General features: G+C 38.8%; 1 protein-coding gene across 1 annotated transcript; it reads right to left on the reverse strand.

The window, feature by feature from the left end:
* Positions 1–1,971: 1,971 nt before the first annotated feature.
* AKAIN1 (A-kinase anchor inhibitor 1) lies at positions 1,972–21,345 on the reverse strand. The gene is made up of 2 exons (XM_027805043.2): positions 20,915–21,345; positions 1,972–5,266 (listed from the first exon to the last, which is right to left on the reverse strand). The coding sequence occupies exons 1-2, from the start codon at positions 20,928–20,930 to the stop codon at positions 5,076–5,078; spliced, it is 207 nt and encodes a 68-aa protein (XP_027660844.1). The 5' UTR covers positions 20,931–21,345; the 3' UTR covers positions 1,972–5,075.
* Between the last annotated feature and the right edge of the window lie 679 nt (positions 21,346–22,024).

Below are 22,024 nucleotides of genomic sequence, written 5' to 3' on the forward strand. Positions count from 1 at the left end.
GACATGTTTTACATGAGGTTTCTGGACTGTACACATTTAAACTTCAGCTGGTGGAGTACCAAGCTATTAGATCCTTACCACTGTAGATATTCAGATCTGAAAGTCTGCTCTTCTACTATACTGGGTAAAAAGCCAAACCAGGTATATGGTCTTTGGGAAATCTGAAGTCAGCTGGACCTAGCAAATTGTCACAAGTCAGGGCAAGGTGTGTCACAGGAACAGTTTTTGCCTTGGAAGGAAATATTAATGATCACAGCTTTATGGGTAGTCCCTCAGCAAGAGAAGGCAAGGAAACACAGTAGTCCACCTTGGAAATAAACACATTCAGTGAGCTGTGGAAAAGGGTCAATATCCCACCAGTGAAGCAAAGAAGATTTCATTATAGTCACTCTCCTTGTTCTGGAAGCAGATGGCTTTCACAGCTCATTCCTAAAATCCTCAGCTCCAAGACAAAATGTCACGTGAAAGAAATGAGGGGAAGCAACATAGTAGGAGGTATGTTTACTAAGCAAATATGTGGCAAGTGTGTCTACTACAGCAACTGGTAGACAAGGGCTTAACCTTCCGTGATGCATGTGCACACATGAATGCACATGTGCAAATAGCAGCTCTTCATTCCCTAGGACAGGAGCAAACAGGTCACCCTGGACAAGGACACAATTTAAAGTCTTCCATAGACACATGAAAGGTAGCATTTAAGTCTTCAGAACAATAAAGTAGTGCTCATTTTCCACCTCATATCACAAAGCAAGCAATTACAGTCTTCACTAGCTGGTGTTTCTAAATGGGTTTCAACTCTCACAGCACACATGGAACTTTGTCCTTAAGGCTACCAGGAATTTTACTGTTTTAGAATCATCTTAGGTAGGCTCAGTTTCCAGCTTGCATAAGAGTTAATTTTCTCTCTTTCTGTACAAGTTCTACCCCAGCTACTGTCACAACACATGTGAATGATTCATGATGCTCTGCCCCATGTGGCCTCCTGCTATAGGCAACTGAGAGGGGGAAAAACCAACACGGAACACCACCACAACACACACACACTCTTCCTTTTCTTTAGAACATTATTTACTGTTGCTACTCACCTTGAGTGAAAGAAAGGACAAAAGGCACACCACAATGGAACATGTGATTCCACAGGGGTTCTAATTGCACCCAAACTAAACGTAAACTATTGTTGTTTTAGTGTTAAAACCAGCAAGCTCATGTAACAAAATACAAGTAGCAAGCGACTGGAGGAAACATTATTTAAAAAGAAAAGCTGCTTATGTTAATTAAACAAAGAAAATCTGCCTGGCAGACAAGAACAGCTTAGAAGCAAATGCATTTAATATATGTATCTATTTCTTGGTGTTCCCCAGAGCACTCAAACACAGCTAGTATGTGTGCTCATCCATTCAGTCTTAAGGATTAAAGAAATTGTTGGTCACGTTCGCTAAATCCAGGAAAGATACAGTGGTTGTTAAAAACAAAAGCTCATGCGTGTCCACCAGGTTTTGTGAATGAAACTCTGGAAGCAGAGAAAAGGGACCTTATTTTTGCTCCCTTTGAAAGGCAGGATACAGTGCAAATTAAAAGCCTATTAGGCCTCAGAGAACCCCTTTGTTCTGGAAGACCCAAAACAGGGAAAAAGGTTTTGCCAGAGCTCATCATGAGGCACAAAAAGCCAACGATGAGCAAACCCATCCAGTACAAACCCGGCTCCATCAGTACTTCTGCTCACTCCTTACTGAGTGTCAGTTGGGGAAGATGTTACCAACAGCTCGAGTTTTACTCCTCACTCTCACAAACCCTTTTTAACAAGTTGATCCCTGCATTGCAGGAACCCATTGAGAGAAACTGGGCTATGCCAATATTCAGGTTTTCCTTAATTTCATTTCTTCCCAGACCTGAGAGGGTAAAAAAGAGACTTAGAGGGAATCCCACATACTTCCAAGAATTTATTCTACATCCTCTTACCTTTTCTCCTACTTTAAATTTTTTTAGAAAAGCCTTCGGTATTGACACATTAACCCCTGCACTTAATGTTAGCACATATTTAAAGAACTGCAGCCTACAAACATAGCAAGCACAGTGCAGGATAGCCACAGGCACCCGATTCTTTTTCATGAAAGGAGTTGTGATAAATGTACTTTCACATGTTTGTGCATCCTTATACTTACCACTGATGAAGGCTAAGAGGTGGTGAGTTAGTTTTAAATACAAAGAGATACCATTTTAATTATCTTATACTTTTAAGATACGAATTATTGCTGAATACTGCATTAATTACTACAAACATTGCTTGCTTTGCAATTGTCTGGTGAATCTGAAAATTGCTTCCCTTCTTTTGACAAGAGAAACCAGAGGCATGTAAGGTATTAAGAGTTTCTTTATATTTTTTTTTATTTGTAATCAGACCTGCATCACAACTGTAATAATTTCTATACTCTCTATTTTCTCCAGAAAATATAATCTGTCAGTGAAGATACCAAAAATACCCGCTTTCACCATGTAGTAGACATATAACAAGCCAAAGGCAAAGTTTTCTTTTGTGCAGTTCTCTCCCATGCAGTACAGACCTCAACTACATATCCTGGATGCAAGTGGTGGGCAGAACACTCTTTGTCAATAGGAGATACTAAATGCATGCCTTAATTTAGGGATATATACTGTAGATAGGAGATGTATTATCTGGCTTTCAGGGAAAACTACACTATTTAAGCTACAGTATTTGTTTTCCCTCAACAGGAGACCATAGAAAGCTTCCTCAAGGGTCTGTTAGGCTTCCTACCATTTTTATCTCTCCAAGATACTAGACTTCTAACAGCACTGAAAATGATGGGCATGATTTAATGGTTGAGTAATGGTGTGTCTAAAAGAGGACAGTAAAGGGATATTGTGGAAGATCATAATGGAAGGAGGAGTTGATAGGCTCACATCAAGCAGTGGCAAAAGCCTGGATTCACTGGCTTTTGAAAATCCTCTTTTTCTAACACAATGATTTTTAAAAAATGGACATGCAAAGAAGTTTCCGAACTGCACAAAGATTATTAAAATAATTACCAGGAACACTAAAAAAAAAAGACATATTGCAAATTTCTGGGGACAAAAAGCATCAAAAATAGTAGAATAATCCCAAAGAGATAGGGATTTTGTTGTTCTACAGTTCTCCTTCCTACATTACTGTAGGTGAGTCCATGGCAAACACCATTTTGCTCCAACAAGCTCGCTCTACCCCATCTACTAGACTTGCACGCCCATCAGCCTCAGAATTGAACCTTTACTGATGATTAGTTTTCTTAGGCTTTCAGTCAGGAAAGATGCAAAGAGTGCTCAGAAAAGAGCTACCTCTCACCCAAAGGGCAACTGATGGAAAAGCTAATGGCAAAAAAATTACTATTATGACACACACAGATGCCTCAAGACCCAACTGATTCCACCTTCCAAAGTTTTCTTGGCTGGAAAAATTCACCCAATGTCTATAGAAGTGAACCAACTGTGTACTTGCAATCTAAGTCAGTTTTCATTATTAGAGGATTTAGAACAATTTTAATCATGTCAAATTCTTCTTTGCATTTTTAAGTGAAAGAAGATTGAGCTAAATCATTATCTGGTATGAGTCAGTGCTGTTATATTTAAAAAAGACAAAAAGGAACTAAGTAGATTTCAAAGGCTTAATATACAGTATGTGGCTATTCATGACTAAGCCTATGGCCATGGGAAAGAATCCTAAAGTTGTTTAACACAGGCAGTAAGACACAGTAAGTAATAGTCAATTACTTAAACCAAAGTCTCTTTGAGAATCATCTAACCAAGTAGAAAAGCAATTACGGAAGTTTGTCTCCTTTGCAGATCCTGTGCATCAGCTTCTTTATATTTCTAGGTGTATTACTACAAGAATTCAGTTGAAGCAGAGCTACAAGTCATTTCTAGAATTATATATACTGTTATCCATTTTGGATGTGTAATAGTGCAATCATTACAGTACGGGAGCATAAAAGTGAAAGCTACATTTGTTTAATTTGTATTTTCAGAAACATCATGGATTTCTTTAGCTATATAAAGCAGTTAAAGGATAAGTTCTGTATTGCCAGCTATTCTGACGCTGTGCTATTTAAGGTGAAAATCTATGTAACAATTGCAAATATCTAAAGTCACTTTACGCCCAGCAGGTGAGAAATATCTACCATGACAGAATTCAGACACAGTGTATTTCTATCCTTCAAGATATTAATAAACTCAAAACCTTTTTTTTCTTTTTTTTGAAGCTACTCCAGTCTTCATTTTCTGTAAATCAAGCCCCAGCAAAGTTGCAAAACTGAAGAAAAAGCTAGCAAACTCTGTATCAGCACATCAGTTTCTCTTCTTTCAATATCAAGATAATTAAAAGGAATAGTTGAGGCACAAGTGATTTCTATGCAGAAGTACAGAAGTATTTCAAATAAGTAGATTAAAATTGCAGTATTTCTTTTAACTTCTTTAAAAAAAGACATGGGTCATAGGTCTACGATCACAGTCATAGATCACAGTCACTGCAGTCTTACTGGATTGCGCTTTTTTTCCCCAAGATGAAACAAGAAATTGGTTCATGGAACTTACCAAATCCACTTTACACTGCCATTTCACATAGCCCATGTTTGATCAAAGCAAAGTACAAACTCATGCTACAAGGCAGCCTGAAAGCATTCTGCTACACTCAACAGGATACTATTTCTTTGGTGAAGACAGCTTCAGTGAACCCAGTAACTCAGTCCATCCAGCTGAATTGACATAAACATTGCACGCAGAGCTTAAATGAAAGTGCACTGACAACAAGCTGTTAAGAATAAGTCCAGACCGTAATAGCTTGTGCTTGAAAGTACTTTTATAGCTATGGTTACTGTTTCTGTTAGGAGGCACTGCATAAATACGTAGTTAGTCATCTAATGCACTTAATATTTCTCAGCTGAGGACTATTGCAGCTTTTACCCTATGTCTAGGTGTGATTATACTTTGGTTTGCTTTACACCAGTAACATTGCACTAGCAATACGGCTGATACTAAAGAGAAGGCTGAAAACACTGCAGACCGGAGGATTGAAAAAACCCGCTCCTTCAGTTCTTTTCATGCTTCTTGGCTAATTTTCCTCTTTCTAGCTGGAGGCTTGTACTGCTGTTTGTTCGCTTCTCCTTTTGCTGGCTCTCCTGGGAAACTTGCTGCACTGCTCGGAGGATAGCAGTCTGCACAATCTGCTTGCTGGCATTTTGCAGCTTAACTTCATCTTGCTCCGTCCCTGGCTTCTCACCTGCCAAAGCCAAATGACAAAGAAAGGAACTAAGCATTTGTGGCTACTCCAAAAACCCAAAGAATAGAGGAGGAGGAGGAAAAGAAAAAACCCAAACACCAGACAGTGCTTGGGAACAGTTTATTACATAAGAAACCTGCCAGCACAGAAGATGATAAGTAGGGTTGAAAGCACCTCGGTGGCTCAGCGCTGCAGGACTGAGAGAAGGGGGAGACTTTGAGTCATACAGCTCAGTTACCTACTTCACAGCTCTGGGGACATCTGTGGATTCACAGCTGAAACAAGCACAGCTGCATTCTGCAGCAAGACAGGGAAGGAGAATTTTGTCATCCAGCTGTGAATCACATCCTTCTTGATTCGAGCTGTGCTTCGGGATAGGGAATCGGGCTTCATTTTGCAAGCCTGACATGTAGCCCCTCACCCCCATACAGAGAAAAAGCTTTTCATTAACAATTCCATTTACTTTTATATCAGATTAAAAGCCCTCATCCATCAAATTCCAATTGACTTTATGGTTCAAAATGTCGTTAAGTGTCAGTTTATTAATCTTTAGCTACATTTGCAAAAATATTTGTAAAAACTTTAAAAAATGCTCAGATTACTATAGGTGAAACAAAAAAGAAACCCACAACATTGTCTACAGCAGCCTCACAAATAGCATTTCTTATATGGCACTTACTTGTTTTGCTGGAGTGCTAAAGTCTGGAAAAGAAAAAAGTAGTGTAGTGTGACTGCTGACATTTGGTAATGAAGATAATTTACGTTAAGAGGTTTCTCTTTGGAAGTATCTTGCCTCCTAACACAAATGACAATTTGGATAATAATGAATGTTGTGTAATGTTCAAAGCTGATCTTGATAAAAAAAAATATTTCTGAATTAAGGTGATCTGCAGCTACTGGTGTTTAGGAACATGTAGACTCAGTTGTTAATTGAAAAGCTTAGGCTAGGTGCTTACATCACTAAATTTGATTTTAAAGGTGTTTAAGATACTCATCTCAGTTTGTTCTTAATTGACCGTTGTGCTTAAGTATTTCATTAAACAGGACGTGTATTTTACTGTCCTTTTTAAACTCATACATTAAAAATTATGTTCTGAGAGAAAACAGACTGAATTAAAGGTCAGTGGCTTTTATGAGAATTGTGATAAATTCCCAATGTTAAGATTTTTTTGCAAGGAAATTTAAGGTAGAGACAAAAAGTAGAATCTCTTGTTTAAGGAAGACACTACTAAGATGTGATATGCTTGAGGGAAGAGACAAAGTCCCACACCTGAGTAAAGGCAATCCCCAATATCAATGCAAACTGGGTGGTGAATGTCTTGAGAGCATCTTTGTAGAGAAGGGCTTGGGGATACTGGTAGATAAAAAATTGGACATGAACTGGCAACGGGCACTTGCAGCCCAGAAAGTAATTTGTTTTCCGGGATGTGTAAAAAGAAGCACGGCCAGCAGGTCAAGGAGGTGATTCTGTCCCTGTACTCCTCTCTCATGAGACCCCACCTGGAGTGCTGCATCCAGATCAAGACAGACATAGGCCAGTTAGAGCGGGTCCAGAGAAGGCCACAGAGATGATCAGAGGGCTGGGACAACTCACCTGTGAGGACAGGCTGAGAAGGTTGGGGTTGTTTAGCCTGGAGAATAGAAGGCTCCAACATGTCTCATGTTGACTGTGGCCTTTCAATATATGAAAGTGGCTTATAAGAAAGCTGGAGAGGGACTTTTTACAAGGGCCTGTAGTTACAGGACAAGGGACAATGATTTTAAATTGAAAGAGGGTAGGTTATGTTGGACATAAGAAGAGATATTTTTACAGTGAGGGTGGTGAGACACTGGAATCAACTTCTCAGGTTGCTCAGAAAGCTGTGGATAGCCCATCATTGGAAGTGTTCAAGGCCAGGCTGGATGGGGCTTTATCATGGTTTAACCCCAGCTGGTAATTAAGTACCACACAGCCGCTCGCTCGCTCTCCCCTTACCCACAGTGATGGGGAGGAGAGTTGGAATGTAAGACTTGAGGGTTGAGATAAGAAGAATTTAATAATTTAAATAGATTAAAAATAAAAGAACAATAATAATTATGATGACAATAACAGCTACAATGAAAAGGGGGAGGGAAAGGGTAAAATCCAGAGGGAAAGGAAGAAAGAAACCTGTGGAGCACAATGCCACTGTTCACCACCTGCTGATCGGTGCCCAGCCAGTCCCCGGACAATGATCTGCCCATCCCGGCCACCCCCCAGGTATATGTACACCAGCCATGACGTCCCATGGTACAGAATACCACTTTGGCTAGTTTGGGGCAGCTGTCCTGGCTGTGTCCCCTCCCCACTCCTTGTGCCCCTCCAGCCTTTTCGCTAACAAGACCTGAGGAATTGGAAAAGTTCTCGACTTAGTATAAACATTACCCAGCAGCAACTAAATCATCAGTTCCTTATCAGTGTTGTTCTCACATCAAACCCAAAACACAGCACTGTACTAGCTCCTAAGAAGATAATTAACTCCATCCCAGCTGAAACCAGGACAGGCTTTGAGCAACTTGGTCTAGCGAAAGATGTTCCTGCCCATGGCAGAAGGCTGGACTAGATGATCTTCAAAGGTCCCTTCTGAACCAAACCATCCTGTGGTTCTCCAATTCCACGATCTGTGAGTCCAAAACGATCACCAGCAAAATGATCAAAACTTACTCTATGAGAAAGAAATAATTTGTTATCTCCCATGTTTCTTTGAAAGGACTTAGAAAAAAATATACTCATGTCTATTATGTTCATATTACACATTCTGGCTAAAAGTAAAATACAAATGCGGTTTAATTCTATTGAAATTGAATAATTAAAAGACTGTTGAACTGTACTGAGGTGATAAAGTTTGTCTACAATTAAGAGTTTAAGATCTTGAAAACTTAGAAAACATGTTTTAAGCTGGAATTCCTGACTGAATGGAATCACTTGGAATTGTTGGCAAAATCAGCTCCCCTGATTAAGTTTGTTCCACTCCTCAGCACTTGAAATAGGGTTTTTTTTGGGTAAAATTCAGTATTACTTAACAGTAAAGTACAGCTATTTCTTTATTACTCAAATATGAACTCACTTTGTATTACACAATGAATTAGTCTTCTTGCTGGGCTGAAGAAGATCAGCCAATTCGGCTGATGTTCAGAAAAACAAATGTTAACAAAAGCATGAATAAACATGAAACTTTAAGTAGAAATGAGTATGTTTGAACGGACTATGAGGTTATATGAAATGTGAAAAATTTGCCAACCCCTATAGCCAGTAAAAACCCCAGAAGTCATTGTTAAAAACACACTGTCATCAAGCACATTGCTGTTGAAAATTACCGATTTCTTTCCTTTGGGATGCTTTACCGTTATTTACTTGGTTCTTGTCACTTCATCTACAAATTCTGAACTTTAAGTATTTTTACATTAGGAAGGCCATCTGCAGTAACAGCCAGTTGAAAAAGTGACAGTTTTCCAGTGAATTTCTGCCTGAGATTTTCAGTCGTTTATTGTGGAGCAAAGCTTGCCTGAAGGCACCACTCAGATAAGTGACACCTAGATTACATCTGTCCAGCTCTAACCCCTTAGATGACTCTTATTTGCTAGGAAAACAAACCAAGAACAGAGCACCCAAACCCCCTGGACTACTTCTGCCCTGCCTCTGATGGTTTAGGTATGTGCAGAAAGGAAGTGAAAACAGCCCAAACAGACTTAACAATTTTGCAGCTGTGTAACACAGTTAGGGTGATAGTAGCACCCCTAATTGGCTTTGGACATGGACAGAGTCAAAGATGTTGGCCTGACCAATAAGACCACTGGCAGTTTATGCTGACCACCTAAATTACAAAGCCACACTGAAAATAACAGCCCTTTTTGAGGGGGTATCTGACACTGTGTAGAGGTCTGAGCCTACACTGGGACCATTTTGTGTGGGAGCTGGACTGCCAGGCAGGATCCAGACATGTTGAACAGTCAAACTCCCCTGGGTGTGTGGTATCCCTCACAGCTGGCCCGTCTGGACATGATTCTGGGCAAATGGTTCTAGGTGACCCTGCTTGAGCAGAAGTTGGACAAGATGACCTCCAAAGGTCCCCTCCAACCTCAAGCCTTCTATATTCTTGTGATTCTAGCAGGTGAGGCTGCCATAAAACCCAACTTTTCCACTTCCTATATAGGAGTAAACACCAGCCTCTGAAAGAGTATCCCCAATACATCCTCTTCCAATTATTCATTTAGAGGAAAGCAGTTAGCACCAAGCTGTTTTCTGAGAAGCTCTATTATTGATATGCTGGACCTACTCTAAGCAGAGAGGGATTGACTAAGGAGGGCAGCGATGACTCATGCAAGGATCCCAAAGGGGCTGAGCTGGAACAGATCTATCAAACGGCTCCACCTTGCTGAAATACAGCCTGCTGCAGACATAAAAAAGGCAGAAATATGAGGGCTTGTAGAATTAATAAGGCATTTTAAGAACTGTATATTTTCAATCAGGTAAAACAGAGACAGGGCTCCTATTGTCTAAGTATTTGGTGTTTAGCTAATCAAAATAAGAGTTACTAGGGTGATAAGATGCAATTAATTTTTATTTATGATTTTTTTTAGATTGGAATAATAACTAGTTTAATTAAAATTCCATGACAAAAGGTCACTTGAAGTAATTGCTGGAAGCAATTTGCAGGACAGCAGAAACAGCATTCTGCCTATTAGTTATCCTTGTCTAATGACCACTTTTTTTCTCTTGATGTCAAAAAATCTTTCCTACTTATTCTCTGTCTTTAAACGCTCACCTGATTCATACAGGACCCCAGCAACCTAACTCTGTAAACAGAACTAAAAAATCCAGGTTAAGTTATGTTAAATGCAAGGTAGCAATTTTATCATTAAGATGTGATGAATTCTCTTCAGCCTGTTTTTATTACCTTATCCTTCACCTGGTCAGTTTCATGCCAACTAACACAACAGATGAAGAGTAATTTGCAAACTCCAGCCTGGTTCTGCAATATAAAGTATAGTTTGAAAGATTGAAAAAACCTTATAATCTTGGACTGACTGCAGGAATCAGTCACATATTCCACTTTCACCTGGAAGTAGTGCCATATATCAGTACCTTGAAATTCCTTTGGCTCACTTGAAGATGCTCCCCACGTATTCTAACAGTTTGAAAAAATAAAAGCATTTGAAGTACATTCCAAGTTTCATTTCAATTACTAGAACTAATACTAGTTTAAGTCCAAGAACATCTTGTGTGGGAGACTACATTCTCTGTGATGCTCTGGACTATGGAATATGCCTGGAAAAGTATACATGGAAAATGACAGCTACAGAGAAAGGACATTTAGTACACATTAAATCTTGAAGAACTTCACTCTGGTTGCACATGGACTTTTTCTCAGGTAGCAATTTCTTCAAAGCATCCCGAGTCACTCCCTTTCCAGCCTGCAACCAAAGCAGTCTCCTGCATCACCTGCTGATATCCCCTCTACCTTTTCCCTTTCAGCTTGCTACAAGTTAAATGAAATATGCCTTATAAACACTCCTACTGAGTGATACTCAACAACAGGTCATTTGTTTGAATCAGCAGTTAAGTTCTCTACCATATTTTTTCATAGGATTGTTGGAAATACTATCATGAAGCTGAACTACCACAAGATGACCTTGCCCTTGCAAAGACACAAGTCCATCCCAGATCCACTAATGGTTGCAATGAACTGTGGGGGAATAAGACGCCTTTCAGTGAGTGCAGAATCAGTGATTTAGAAGGAAACTGAAGCAACATTTCTTACACGGGAAGAGCAGGGTCTAAATGGTGAATGAGCTGTGGTAGGAAGGAACTTTGGACTCTCAGAGAACATCAACTAGAAATAATTTATCCCATACTTTTTGAGAAGACATCAGTCATGCATGACCATGAATGTACATCCAATCTCAGGAAAGTTCTAGTGGCCCCCAGTTACCACTTCTGTGTAAGGTTACGTTTTTTTTCCCAGGAGAAAATAACGTCTTTAATTTTAATTCACCTTTCCTCAAAGCACTGACATTTATACAGCTCATCATGTCCTCCCACAGGTTAGGTCTCACTCTGTCTTGAGGCACAATACAAACACTGCATTTGAAGAGAACAGCTTAGCTTATATGACAAGTTTCATGAATCCCAAGGGCTATGCGTCAGAGGTCAAAACTTTATGTTCTGCTTCACAAGAATAACAAATGCAATTTAATTCCAGCAAATGAATACCACTTAAGTTCTTCTTCTGGAAAAAAGAAATTTTTTTTTGTGTAAATAGCTTTGAGCTTAACCATATCTAAAACTGAAAATAAAAATCACATTCCTGTAAGCAAACTTCTGAATAATTTAAACTCACCATTACCCAAAATGTATTCCCCTATTTTTTTAAAAATACAATTTTAATTTATGCAAAATTTCTGAAGCTGAAAGAGCCATGAATAAGATATTCTTTCTTCACCTCACAATCTCATAATCACATGAGATTATGCAAGTATATCCTTTAATCAGAAAATTCATGATTTTTTTTAACCGTATATTGCTTTGCATTGCAATAGTTAACCATTATACTATTTTCTGCAGCAGTGCAACATTAGAATTATTTTTCCGTTATTAATAACAATCAATAAAAATCCAAAGAAAATACTGCTTTCTGGTAAATCTATTTCAGAAAATTACTGCTGTAATTCTTATAATCCAACTGATGGTACTAATGAAATTTTTGGATGGAATGAAGTGTAAGTAAGCAAGGCTGTGATGATGAGACTTCATCACGAGGTCCAGTATGGATGCACGCGAGCTCTATTTATGGAGAAAAGTTGCAGGATATTACCTAAATTGTGTTTATAAACTGTAGATCTTTCAAAAAATTAAACCTGTCAAGTTTGTAATGACATACAAGTATGTGCATATGTTGCAGTAAATAACAGTGTCATTCTTTGCATGAATATTGGTATTCTACTACAAGAAACCAAGTTCAGTTCAACCTCCCATTGGCATTGGGCAGTGACACATCTCTCCATCTTGCCAGCCACAGCATGGAAGTTCCAGCTGAGCCTCTTCTGGTGAATATTTTGTAACCTGTGAATAGAAATGGTTAAAAAATTTGCCTTCTTTGATTTGCTTTATAGGTTTGTGCTAGAATTTCAGCACTAGAAGCCTGATTTGAAGAAAAGATATAAAATACAAGGCTGCACAGCATCCATAATCAGGAAATGTTGATGAGTCATGTTAATTACAACCAGAATGAATGAACACGGCAGTCAGCCAGGGCTGAAGGCTTTCCAACACATGTGCACAAACCCAGCTTTATGCATGAGATCATTAAGTTATTTACAGGATTAGAGAACCAATTTGTCTCAGTGTCAGTAATGATGCCAGTTCAGAAACCTCATGAAAAGGTCCTACAATGAAGTTGTAAATTTAATCTTTAAAAAAATTAAATAAGGAACATATTCTTAACTGCATTAGAGTTAACACTGTCCAGTACTGTTTCTCATTTCTCAAATGGAGCCTTGTGAGATCCTGACTGAGAGCTGTCAAGTATCAGAGGGCAATGCTCAGTTAACCTGGTTGCTTGAGGAAGAAGGGAAGACACTGAACATATCAGAAATGCTAAAATCATGTAGATTCATGTAGAATCATCACATTTTTCCAACCGCCTAACTTGTGGTGTGCAGGGGATTTTAACACTCCCTTTCACTAGAAAAGACACAGCTCAATTCAGTTATGTTTTCTGCCCCGACTTCATCCCTTAACTCCTATGTACAAGCAGCACAGAAGAGGAACTGTATGAGGAAGGAGGGCAGCACAAACTACTTTGTTGCTCAAAACAAACTGTAGAAACCAAACTGGAACAACCCTGCTCTAAACACAAATCCAGGAGGAATGAAGGGCAAAGAAGTGCAGAAATGCAGATGAACTGTCTCAAAGGACATAACATCATCTCCAGAGTAATACTTCATTGTATCTTTTTAACCCAGACATTAGCTGTATCTGACCTGAGTTTTCATAATTATTTTTTTTTCCATTGACTTTTGCACTTTCTTAAGAGAAAAGAATACCTGGAAGTTTCTTTGGTTTGTTTGCTATATAATAGTTGTCTTTCTGAAGACTCCAGTGTTATTTCATACTATCGGTAATACACCAGCCAAAATGAAGCTTCCGAAGTTTTTTAGATTACGAGGTTTTTGGGATCTAGAGATACATTACCTATTCTTAAGCATTTTCATAACATGTTTTATGTAAGATTTTTTTGCCATACTTAAGATTAACTAAAAACAGATGATAAAATTTCAATTTACATATTTTCTAGGTATTTTCACATATAGCAATAAATTCACTCCTTAAGGACAATGTCTTTTCAGCTTTGAAGAATGAAGTCACTGAAAATTCCGCCATACCCAAATCCAAAGTGTGATACTCAGATTTTGGTTGCAGAAGGAAAAATTCTGGATCCAATACTGTCAACTAACATTAACTTATGAGGGTTTTTAACTCCTAGGCTGGAGTTCAATGCACTATAAATAAGATACTTCCTAAAGAACATCTGGGACCAGCTGCTCCAAAGTTAATGAAAAATTTAAATTCTTACCTGTACAATTTTGCTATTTCTTTTAGGGAACACACTTCAAATACCGAAATAAGAGATCTCTCTGCATCAAATGCTGTGCTTCTCCCATGGGGAGAGAGGTCCAATGGCACACATACAGGTGACCCACATGTCATCTAACTCCCTCTGCCTTCTATTTTCTACTGTTTAGGTGCTCAGAGATTCCTGGCCAAAAATAAAACATTAAGCACAGAAAACTAGGTAACATTTATGTCTTCTGAACCTGTACCAAAAAGTTCGCTGGTGGACTTGCACAAATCCTCACCGAGATACCCAGCCTTGCTAGGTGTTAGAAGACTCTTGGTATCCACGATTGTATCGCGTAAGTAAAAGGAAAGAGGCATATTTCACTGCTAAAGATTTATTGTGCTAGCTGTTGTGTTCTGCAATGCTTTGTGGGTTTTGGTCTTGAAGAGCTATGTACAGGTTAATTAATATTTGCAAAATCTGAACCTGTTTTTTTTTTAAAAGTGAAGATAATAGGGGAAAGGTTATGTAACCTGTCAAAAGCCAGCAAATCAGTGGCATCCTGCTACATTTTAGATGTGTTTCAATTTATACCAGATTATTCACAGTCTAATTTCAGAAATCAGCTAGTTAAACTGCAGCTGAAGCACAGCACTTCTTTATCTCTAAAAAACCAAAAAGCCGTATATAAGGCTATTAGTAATCAAGGCTAAGCTTTTATATTTATGTATGTATACACACAAACTCACAAGAGAAAGTGAACCAAAGATTATATAAATTTAAAGTGCACCTTGAAAGAGTAAAACTCAGGGGGTTTTATAGCTGTAATCTTGATGGAATCTGTTTGCAACAGTATGACATGCTGTTTTCCCTTCTTGGAGCTAATTCTCTAACTTCCCAGAGAAATATTTTCTGGTCTTTTGAGAAAATTTACTTTGAGACACAATATAATGTCAATCTGTGAGTAATTAACAGAATTAGTAATGGATATGCATCCCGTGCATACTGAGAAATAGCGAGTGGATTCACTGACCAAAATAAGAAAATACAGTGTCATTACATCAAATATGCATACTACAGAGTGAAGCAAACGTAGGTAATCCACAGGAGACTATATTTGCCTTACCATTAGAGAAATATCGGAGTAGAATATGGCTCAATTTACTTCTTCAGGCAGAAAATTTCAGACTCTTGAAGAAGGAAGACAGCGTCCTCTGACAATGTGACTACAGGCATTTGCAGGGTCAGATGACAGAAGCACAGAGCTCACCTGCCTTGACTTCCCTGGCAAGGCATTTTAAAGGAACCTGAAGCATTTTATGGCTATTCAGGTCAGCTTTTCATTTCTGCTAACATCAGTAAAGATTCTGCTCCAATTACAATCCCTTAAAAAATAATAAAACTTGTTCTGTAGGAGCTTGCAAATTATTATGGAAAGAACACACTACAAATGGGCAACCAGTACTCAGATACTTTCAGAAAGCCTATACAGAAATCATTAATATGTTGCTTGCAAAGAACTTTTGCTTAACTTAGTTTTTGTAAACTTAATACAACAGATTATGTTCTTAATAAAATCCTTATTAGACAAAATTGAAGATAGGGGAATAAATCTACCTTTCACTGTGTTTTACAGTAAGTGCATTTAATTTCCATTATCATGATAAAGCTTACAAGGTTTGAATCATATTATTTATGTCTATAACACGCACAACAGAGCAATTCATCTAGAAGAATAATGATTTGGAGGGATAAACCGTAGAGGTCAGCGTAACTCATTCCTTTTGTACACTCACAGTTTGACTTTTCTGCTCAATACATGGAGCCTATACACAGCACCAGTAAGGATGTTAATGACTGTATCGTTCATTACCACCATCCCCCAACTATGACCAATTCCTTCAATATAGGCTACCACGCCGCCACTGTGAAGACAGAATTCTTTTCACTGCCAACTTGAATAGGATTCAACCCAGTGATATGGAAGTAAAAGGTGCCAGCCTCATTTGGTTAAGCCTTTGGTTCTGTTAAAAATAATTTTAACATTATGTTGATTCATGCTTTAAATAAATATTGCACCTAGGATTGTTGACTGCTTTTTAAGCTTGCCAATTTCATCACATTTCTGAATATCTATGAACTAATTTTCTTTCACCTCACCAATGAGATCTATTAGTGGAGTTTCACAGCAGGGGAAAGATCAATGTGCCATTGGGGGGAGGTCAACACAAGAAACAATTTTTCCTCAGCAAAAAAGAACAAGAAATTTCTTCCTATACGATTTCTTCCTACTAGGCAGCAAACACTGAAGTACTGTTGAGAGCTCTTAGCTGCAAATGCATCCAGATACTTTTGAGGGTAACTGGCCTTCATACTCACTACCAGCCATCACACACTCTGGATGAGAAAACCATTATACCAGACTGCACGAGGCCTGCAAAGTAGCCTTGTCTGTGGCCTCCAAATCATGTCTGTCACATGGACTTTGTCAACACTACAACAAGGAAGAATTCTTTATGCAAGTATTCTTACATCTTATATTAGGGGTTGGGTGGTTTTTTGGCACTGCAGAACTTAGAGCATTAGTAGAATGTAGCACAGCAGTTAAGAGGAACAATGACCATTCTGCCTTACTACAATTGTTCTCATGGGTGAAAGGCACTTCATAACAGAGACTGCCAGAATACCACACTCAGCACAAACACTGGAGATATCCCACAACAAGTTATGTTCAAAAAAGTAAAGTTATTGGTAGCATTTTTTTCACTCATTAACAGGTCCCTCCATACTGTCTTGATCTGTGCATTGCAGATGGGGTTCTCCCCACTATCTATAATTCTATGATCAAAAAAGAAAAAGGCTATCAAGAAATGTCATGTCTTCACATCCTGCAGCACAACAGGTTGTTGCTTTCCCAGCTTTTTCACTAGAGGAGATCAGGACTATTCAGACAAGTAAGCACATCTGTTTCAGTGTGCAGCTGCCATGTCTTCAATTGCAGTTTAATGAGATTCCTAAAATGTTTGGTACAGGATGCAATTCTGATCTTCAGTGTCATTATGCAAGTCTGCTATACTACTCCTAGTTTAAAAATGTGAAGAGCATCTGTGCTGCTGAAAAGCTAGTTGAAATGTTACTGGCATTGCTGTCGTGCTGAGCAGTGATTTTTCTGACCTCTCTAATGTCTATATTTAAAGTTTAAGTGTGTTCACACATCTTTTTTAACATAAAAATATTGATACAAAAATTAGTTCTTCCTCCTTCTTCTTTTGAGATTGCAGGGTTATGAGTAAAGCCTGTGAATTCCTAGTTATGGAGAACATGTCAGGTAAGAAGGAATTCTTCAAATTACATTGAAAAATAACAAGATTCACCTGAAAGATGAAATCACATAATTCAAAGCAGATACAAGCTTAAAGGATGGAAATGTTCAGACACTGAAACAAGCTGCCAATGTAAATGCTGCTGTCTTTCTTGATGTATTCAGATCAAACCTGATTCCTTTCTAAGAGATATTATTTAGCCAAAAATACAAATTCCTATTCAACCACACACACCTTTACACAGCACTGACCAGGTGGAACAACTATGGCCTGCAACAATGAGACTCTATAATTTGGTAATTCTTTTATGGTCTTACATTATACAGTAAAAGTCCCCAAATACACTAAAATAATCACTAAAATTGTACTCTAGCAAGAGTTCCTTAGAAAACTCAGTATGTAGCTCAGACATCCCTAACAGGTTTCTAACTTTATTCCCAAGCTAGTTTTAAACATGCAGGCCATCTTTGTGCTTTATCAGGACAAAGGTATAAGACATAAGTGTTTGAGTGACTTGTGCATCAGAAAATAAATCTTTGGAGCCTCAAAAATAACTTTGTATCCTGCTTGTTCAGACAAAGCAGAAGTAAACAGTATTATTTTAAACTTCATTTCACCTTTCCATTGGAAAAGGTTTTAAGGTTGAAAATAAGCACGGACTATGTCCAAGGTAATTTTTGGGAAAAGTAACTGAAAGCAATTTGTAAAGTAGTAGTATGACATTGATTAGCAACTTTTAAAATTATTGTTAAATCTGATAACCCTGATATTGAAAGTGATCACTCCTTTGTAAACTAATGATGGGCCAAGAGAATAAAGGTTGCTGCATTCTATAGTTTTTGCTGATGCTTTAAAACCAATAAATGTTTTACTAACTTTTCATTCCTTAACTTACAAGGACAGATATTTAATCTGTGGAATTATTTATAGTCATCAATGTCTTATAAGCTTATCTGGCAGGGATATTTTTTAAAATTCGAATACACTATCTTCTGGAGTCTCCTAAGAAAAAGTGCCTATTCAATAATGATGACTTCTTTTTGCTTTTTGACCTAACCCAAACCCTTGAAATTTTATGCTTCCCTACTGCAGTTCCATACATACCTCTGTCCTTACATCTGACAATCAGAAACTTTTTTTTGTCTACTTCTAAGGCTGCCTACAGCAGTTCAATTCATGAGAAGTAAAGAAGCTAAACTCTGTAATATGCAATTTGTCCACATTTCTATTACATGTATCAACCCCCATTGTAAGGGCAGCGTGTCATATGGGAATTCTCCAGGTAAAATGAACTCCCAGACATCTCACAGAGTTTGGATTGCATTTCCTATACACCAACTTATCATTAGCCAACCAGCACAACAAAATGCAATGAAGCCCCAGTCAAATTAAACCGAGTAAACTGGGTATGAAGAAAGGTCACATATGAATGGTAAATATGTAAATAGCTATATACTGTCTAGAATGAGCCAGAAAGCCCAGTTTTGAACAGAAGTAAACGTTTTTGTAAGATTTTGATTTATCTCAGCAATAACCAGGCTTGTTTGGAGTGTTTGTTTTGTGAGGTTTTGGTGGGGCATATTTTGTGGGTTTGGTGTTTTTTTTGGTTGGTTGGTTGTTTTTTACATAGTAGCTGTAAGATTTAGGAAAAAAAATGAAGCTTAACTGAAGCAATAATCAATTGGCTTCACCTTTTAAAAAGAATATTGAAACTTGGTAAACTTCTACATAACAGTTTATAAACATAGCATGTTCATTCAGTGCCCTGCAATAACACATCCACTACCTTAAGGAAAACAGCATCATTTTATGAATATGCAAAATATTATCTTTGTCTTCAGATAAACAAGTTCCATTATTTTTTCTGGAAAAGAGTTTCATTTTGGTTGTTGTTTTCTTTTCTTTTTTCCACCCCTATTCTGGAATGATGTTTCTCATTCTGACCCTAAACATTCACAGTTAGACAAATCTTTTTCTTCCTCCTCCCCACCCACCAACAAGTAAATGAAACAGAAAATAAGGTCATTCATCACAGTGAGATAAAATCAGAAAGTTGACTCAAGAAATGAAACTCAGTTCCTCAGTAAATTCATCATATTCCTACATCATATGGCCTTAAGTACTATGAAGATGCTAAAGACATACAAAAGCCTGATTTTTTTTTTTTATTATTTTTAAGTACCTGGAGAAGAGATAATGCCAGGGCAGGGCTGATTTACAGTGAAGAAAAACAATGATGAAATCTACTCAGGCTTGCTCTGTCTGAATACAAGAGATTGTCAAGCCCCTCCAGTTCCTTTATCATCTCTTTTACAAAGTCCTACTTAGTTACCCCATGTATATTATCACAACATCTGCAAGGAAACGATGGGCAGCAGACTGGATAAGAATGGCTATACAAGACAGATGTAGACAGATTTTTTTTTTTCTTTATGGATTAGAGTTGTAAAAAGAATTCATGCAGTTATTAATGAGATTTGGGGTTTGTTCATTGTCAGCCTTTGGAGAAAATAACATTTTCATTATTTTAGAGGTAATCTCTTTCTGCAGTATTCTAGTCCCATGGTGCATTTAAAAAATGGGTACAGTTAATGGTGACATTCTGTCAGATAAAAGGAGTTCAGAAAAAAGCCACTAATACCGAAAGGTGCGCTAGACAGTTGCTGGTTCTATTAAGATAAATAACTTGGTCCCAATTTCAGGACATGATGTATGAGAATGATCAAATTAGACAGCAACTGGGCAGTTAAAGAGACAAAATTAACTTCTGATAGTTGAAAAAGGCTATTAATTTCTCAATACATCAGACTGTTGAGTTGTTGAGTTAGCAAATTCAACTCCAAGATCACTTTTTTAATGAATGTATAAAGCTTTTGGATCCTTATCCCTTCACAGGCTGGACACAGAATTTCAAAGGAAGACAAAACTTCTGTTAGCTTTGCAAAACAAAGGTATTAATAATTACTCATTGTCAAGTTGCAGCTTTTAGTTTCCCTTTTCTATTGACTCGCTAATTTTAGAGACAATTATACATCTTTAAAGAAGTTAATTTCAAGTCCTTTCACTACATAAGGTATTATGCATGACTTACATTTATATCCTGGAACTATTTGGCCTCTCAACGCTTTCTGAACAGCAAACTGCCTATTTCTCAGCAGAATGTACCAAGTCCTCTGTAGCTTCCTTTCTTCTATGATGTAGCACATATATACTACACAGCAGAGATTCTGCACCCTTATACAATAAGGTCTTGCATTAGACATGAGCTCCTGCTGAAGTCTTCAATTTTGTTCCAGTAAAAACTGCACAGAACAAACTTTCTGTTCTCTTCCATTCAAATATCGGGGGGGCAGGTGGGGGTAGGGTGGATATTTGTAAAATATCTCCCAGAGTTTTGGAGATTGTCTCATTGGCAGCCACCACTCTGAGTGCCGGGGAAGGGCTCATTCTCCAGTCACCCCCTTCCTAACCCTTTTGTGCAGTCCGACAAGCATAGTACCCTGTACACTTGCACAGGAGGCTCCTGTCCTTGATGGGAACCACAGGGGTGAACCTCATAACCTCTGGCTCCATGGCTAAACACACCCGAAGCTAAGCCACCTTCTTTGCAACCGCCTGTGCCTACTCGGTGGCAGCTCTGGTTCAGCCATTACCGCCTCCCCTGCATCCCCCGAGCAGCCCTCCGGCACGGTCGGGGCCTTCCCGCTGGGCTCCCCCGGCTGGGCTCAGGAAACGGCTGCCCTTACCTGGAGCGAACACCATGGTGCCTCCCGGGCGCGGCGCGGCTCAGCACCCCGGACAGCGCCGGGCCCCGCACGGCTCAGCACCCCGGACAGCGCCGGGCCCCGCACGCCGGCGGAGGCGGCCGCGGTCCCTCCCTCCACAATGCGGCGGGGCGGGGAGGGGGCCGGGGCGCCTCCACCGCCCGCACGGACACAGGCACAGGCACGCCCGGTCAGGGGATCATCACTGCCACAAGTCGCTGCCCTGCGGCGGCAGCAGGGGAAGGACAAAGAGGAGAGAGGTAATAGGCATCTGCCCAGCAGGGACACCGGCTAATTGCTTCTAATTACCTCTCGGCAACAGCCCGGCTGCCTGACATCTTGGGGTGCGAGACTTTCACTGCAAGCTAACATCCCTGCTAATAGGCTCAGTGACACCAGCCTTCATCACAGTATTTCAGTTTTCAGAGGTTCAAGTGCTGAGGAATTTATACTCTTGACTTTACAGGCTTGTTAACCCAGCTGTACCCAACAGAAGCACTTTGCTTTAAGAGGAAACACGAATATCTCAGCATATAAAAGATGCCATCAGAGCCAAAAGATAAATAGAGGAGGGCAAGCAGCAGGAGGACACAAAACTTAAATTTCCCGGCAACTTTTTCATTTCACAATGAATGTGCTTTTATTTGTAAAACCTACACTCAGAATTCCTGTGGGCCTTGAACTTCTACAACAGAAGTGAGAAGAACAACAGCCAGATGGGACACAATTTAGAGAATCTAACTGTCCTGTTTAAGCCTAACATGCAAGAGGTATTTTGAAAAATATTATCAGTGCAAATTAGGGAAAGTAGATTAAAAATAAAAATCAGCATGAACGTTTGCATGTAGATGTTTGCAATATGCAAGACATTTTCCAATTGCATGTTCACAACCGATGCATATTCCTACAAGCCAATTCCATTCTTTTCTTGGTCAAGCATTTTATACACACAGAATTCTCCAATTAAACCTGGAATATTTTAAGTCCTCCAATAAGGCCTTGTTCTTAAAATACAGACAGAGAAAAGCAGTGACCTGCTTAAATAGTCTGCTATATACTTCAGCAAAAACTCAAGAATAGCATCACCATCAA

The sequence above is a fragment of the Falco cherrug genome, chromosome 3 (assembly GCF_023634085.1).
Source record: "Falco cherrug isolate bFalChe1 chromosome 3, bFalChe1.pri, whole genome shotgun sequence".
NCBI lineage: Eukaryota > Metazoa > Chordata > Aves > Falconiformes > Falconidae > Falco > Falco cherrug.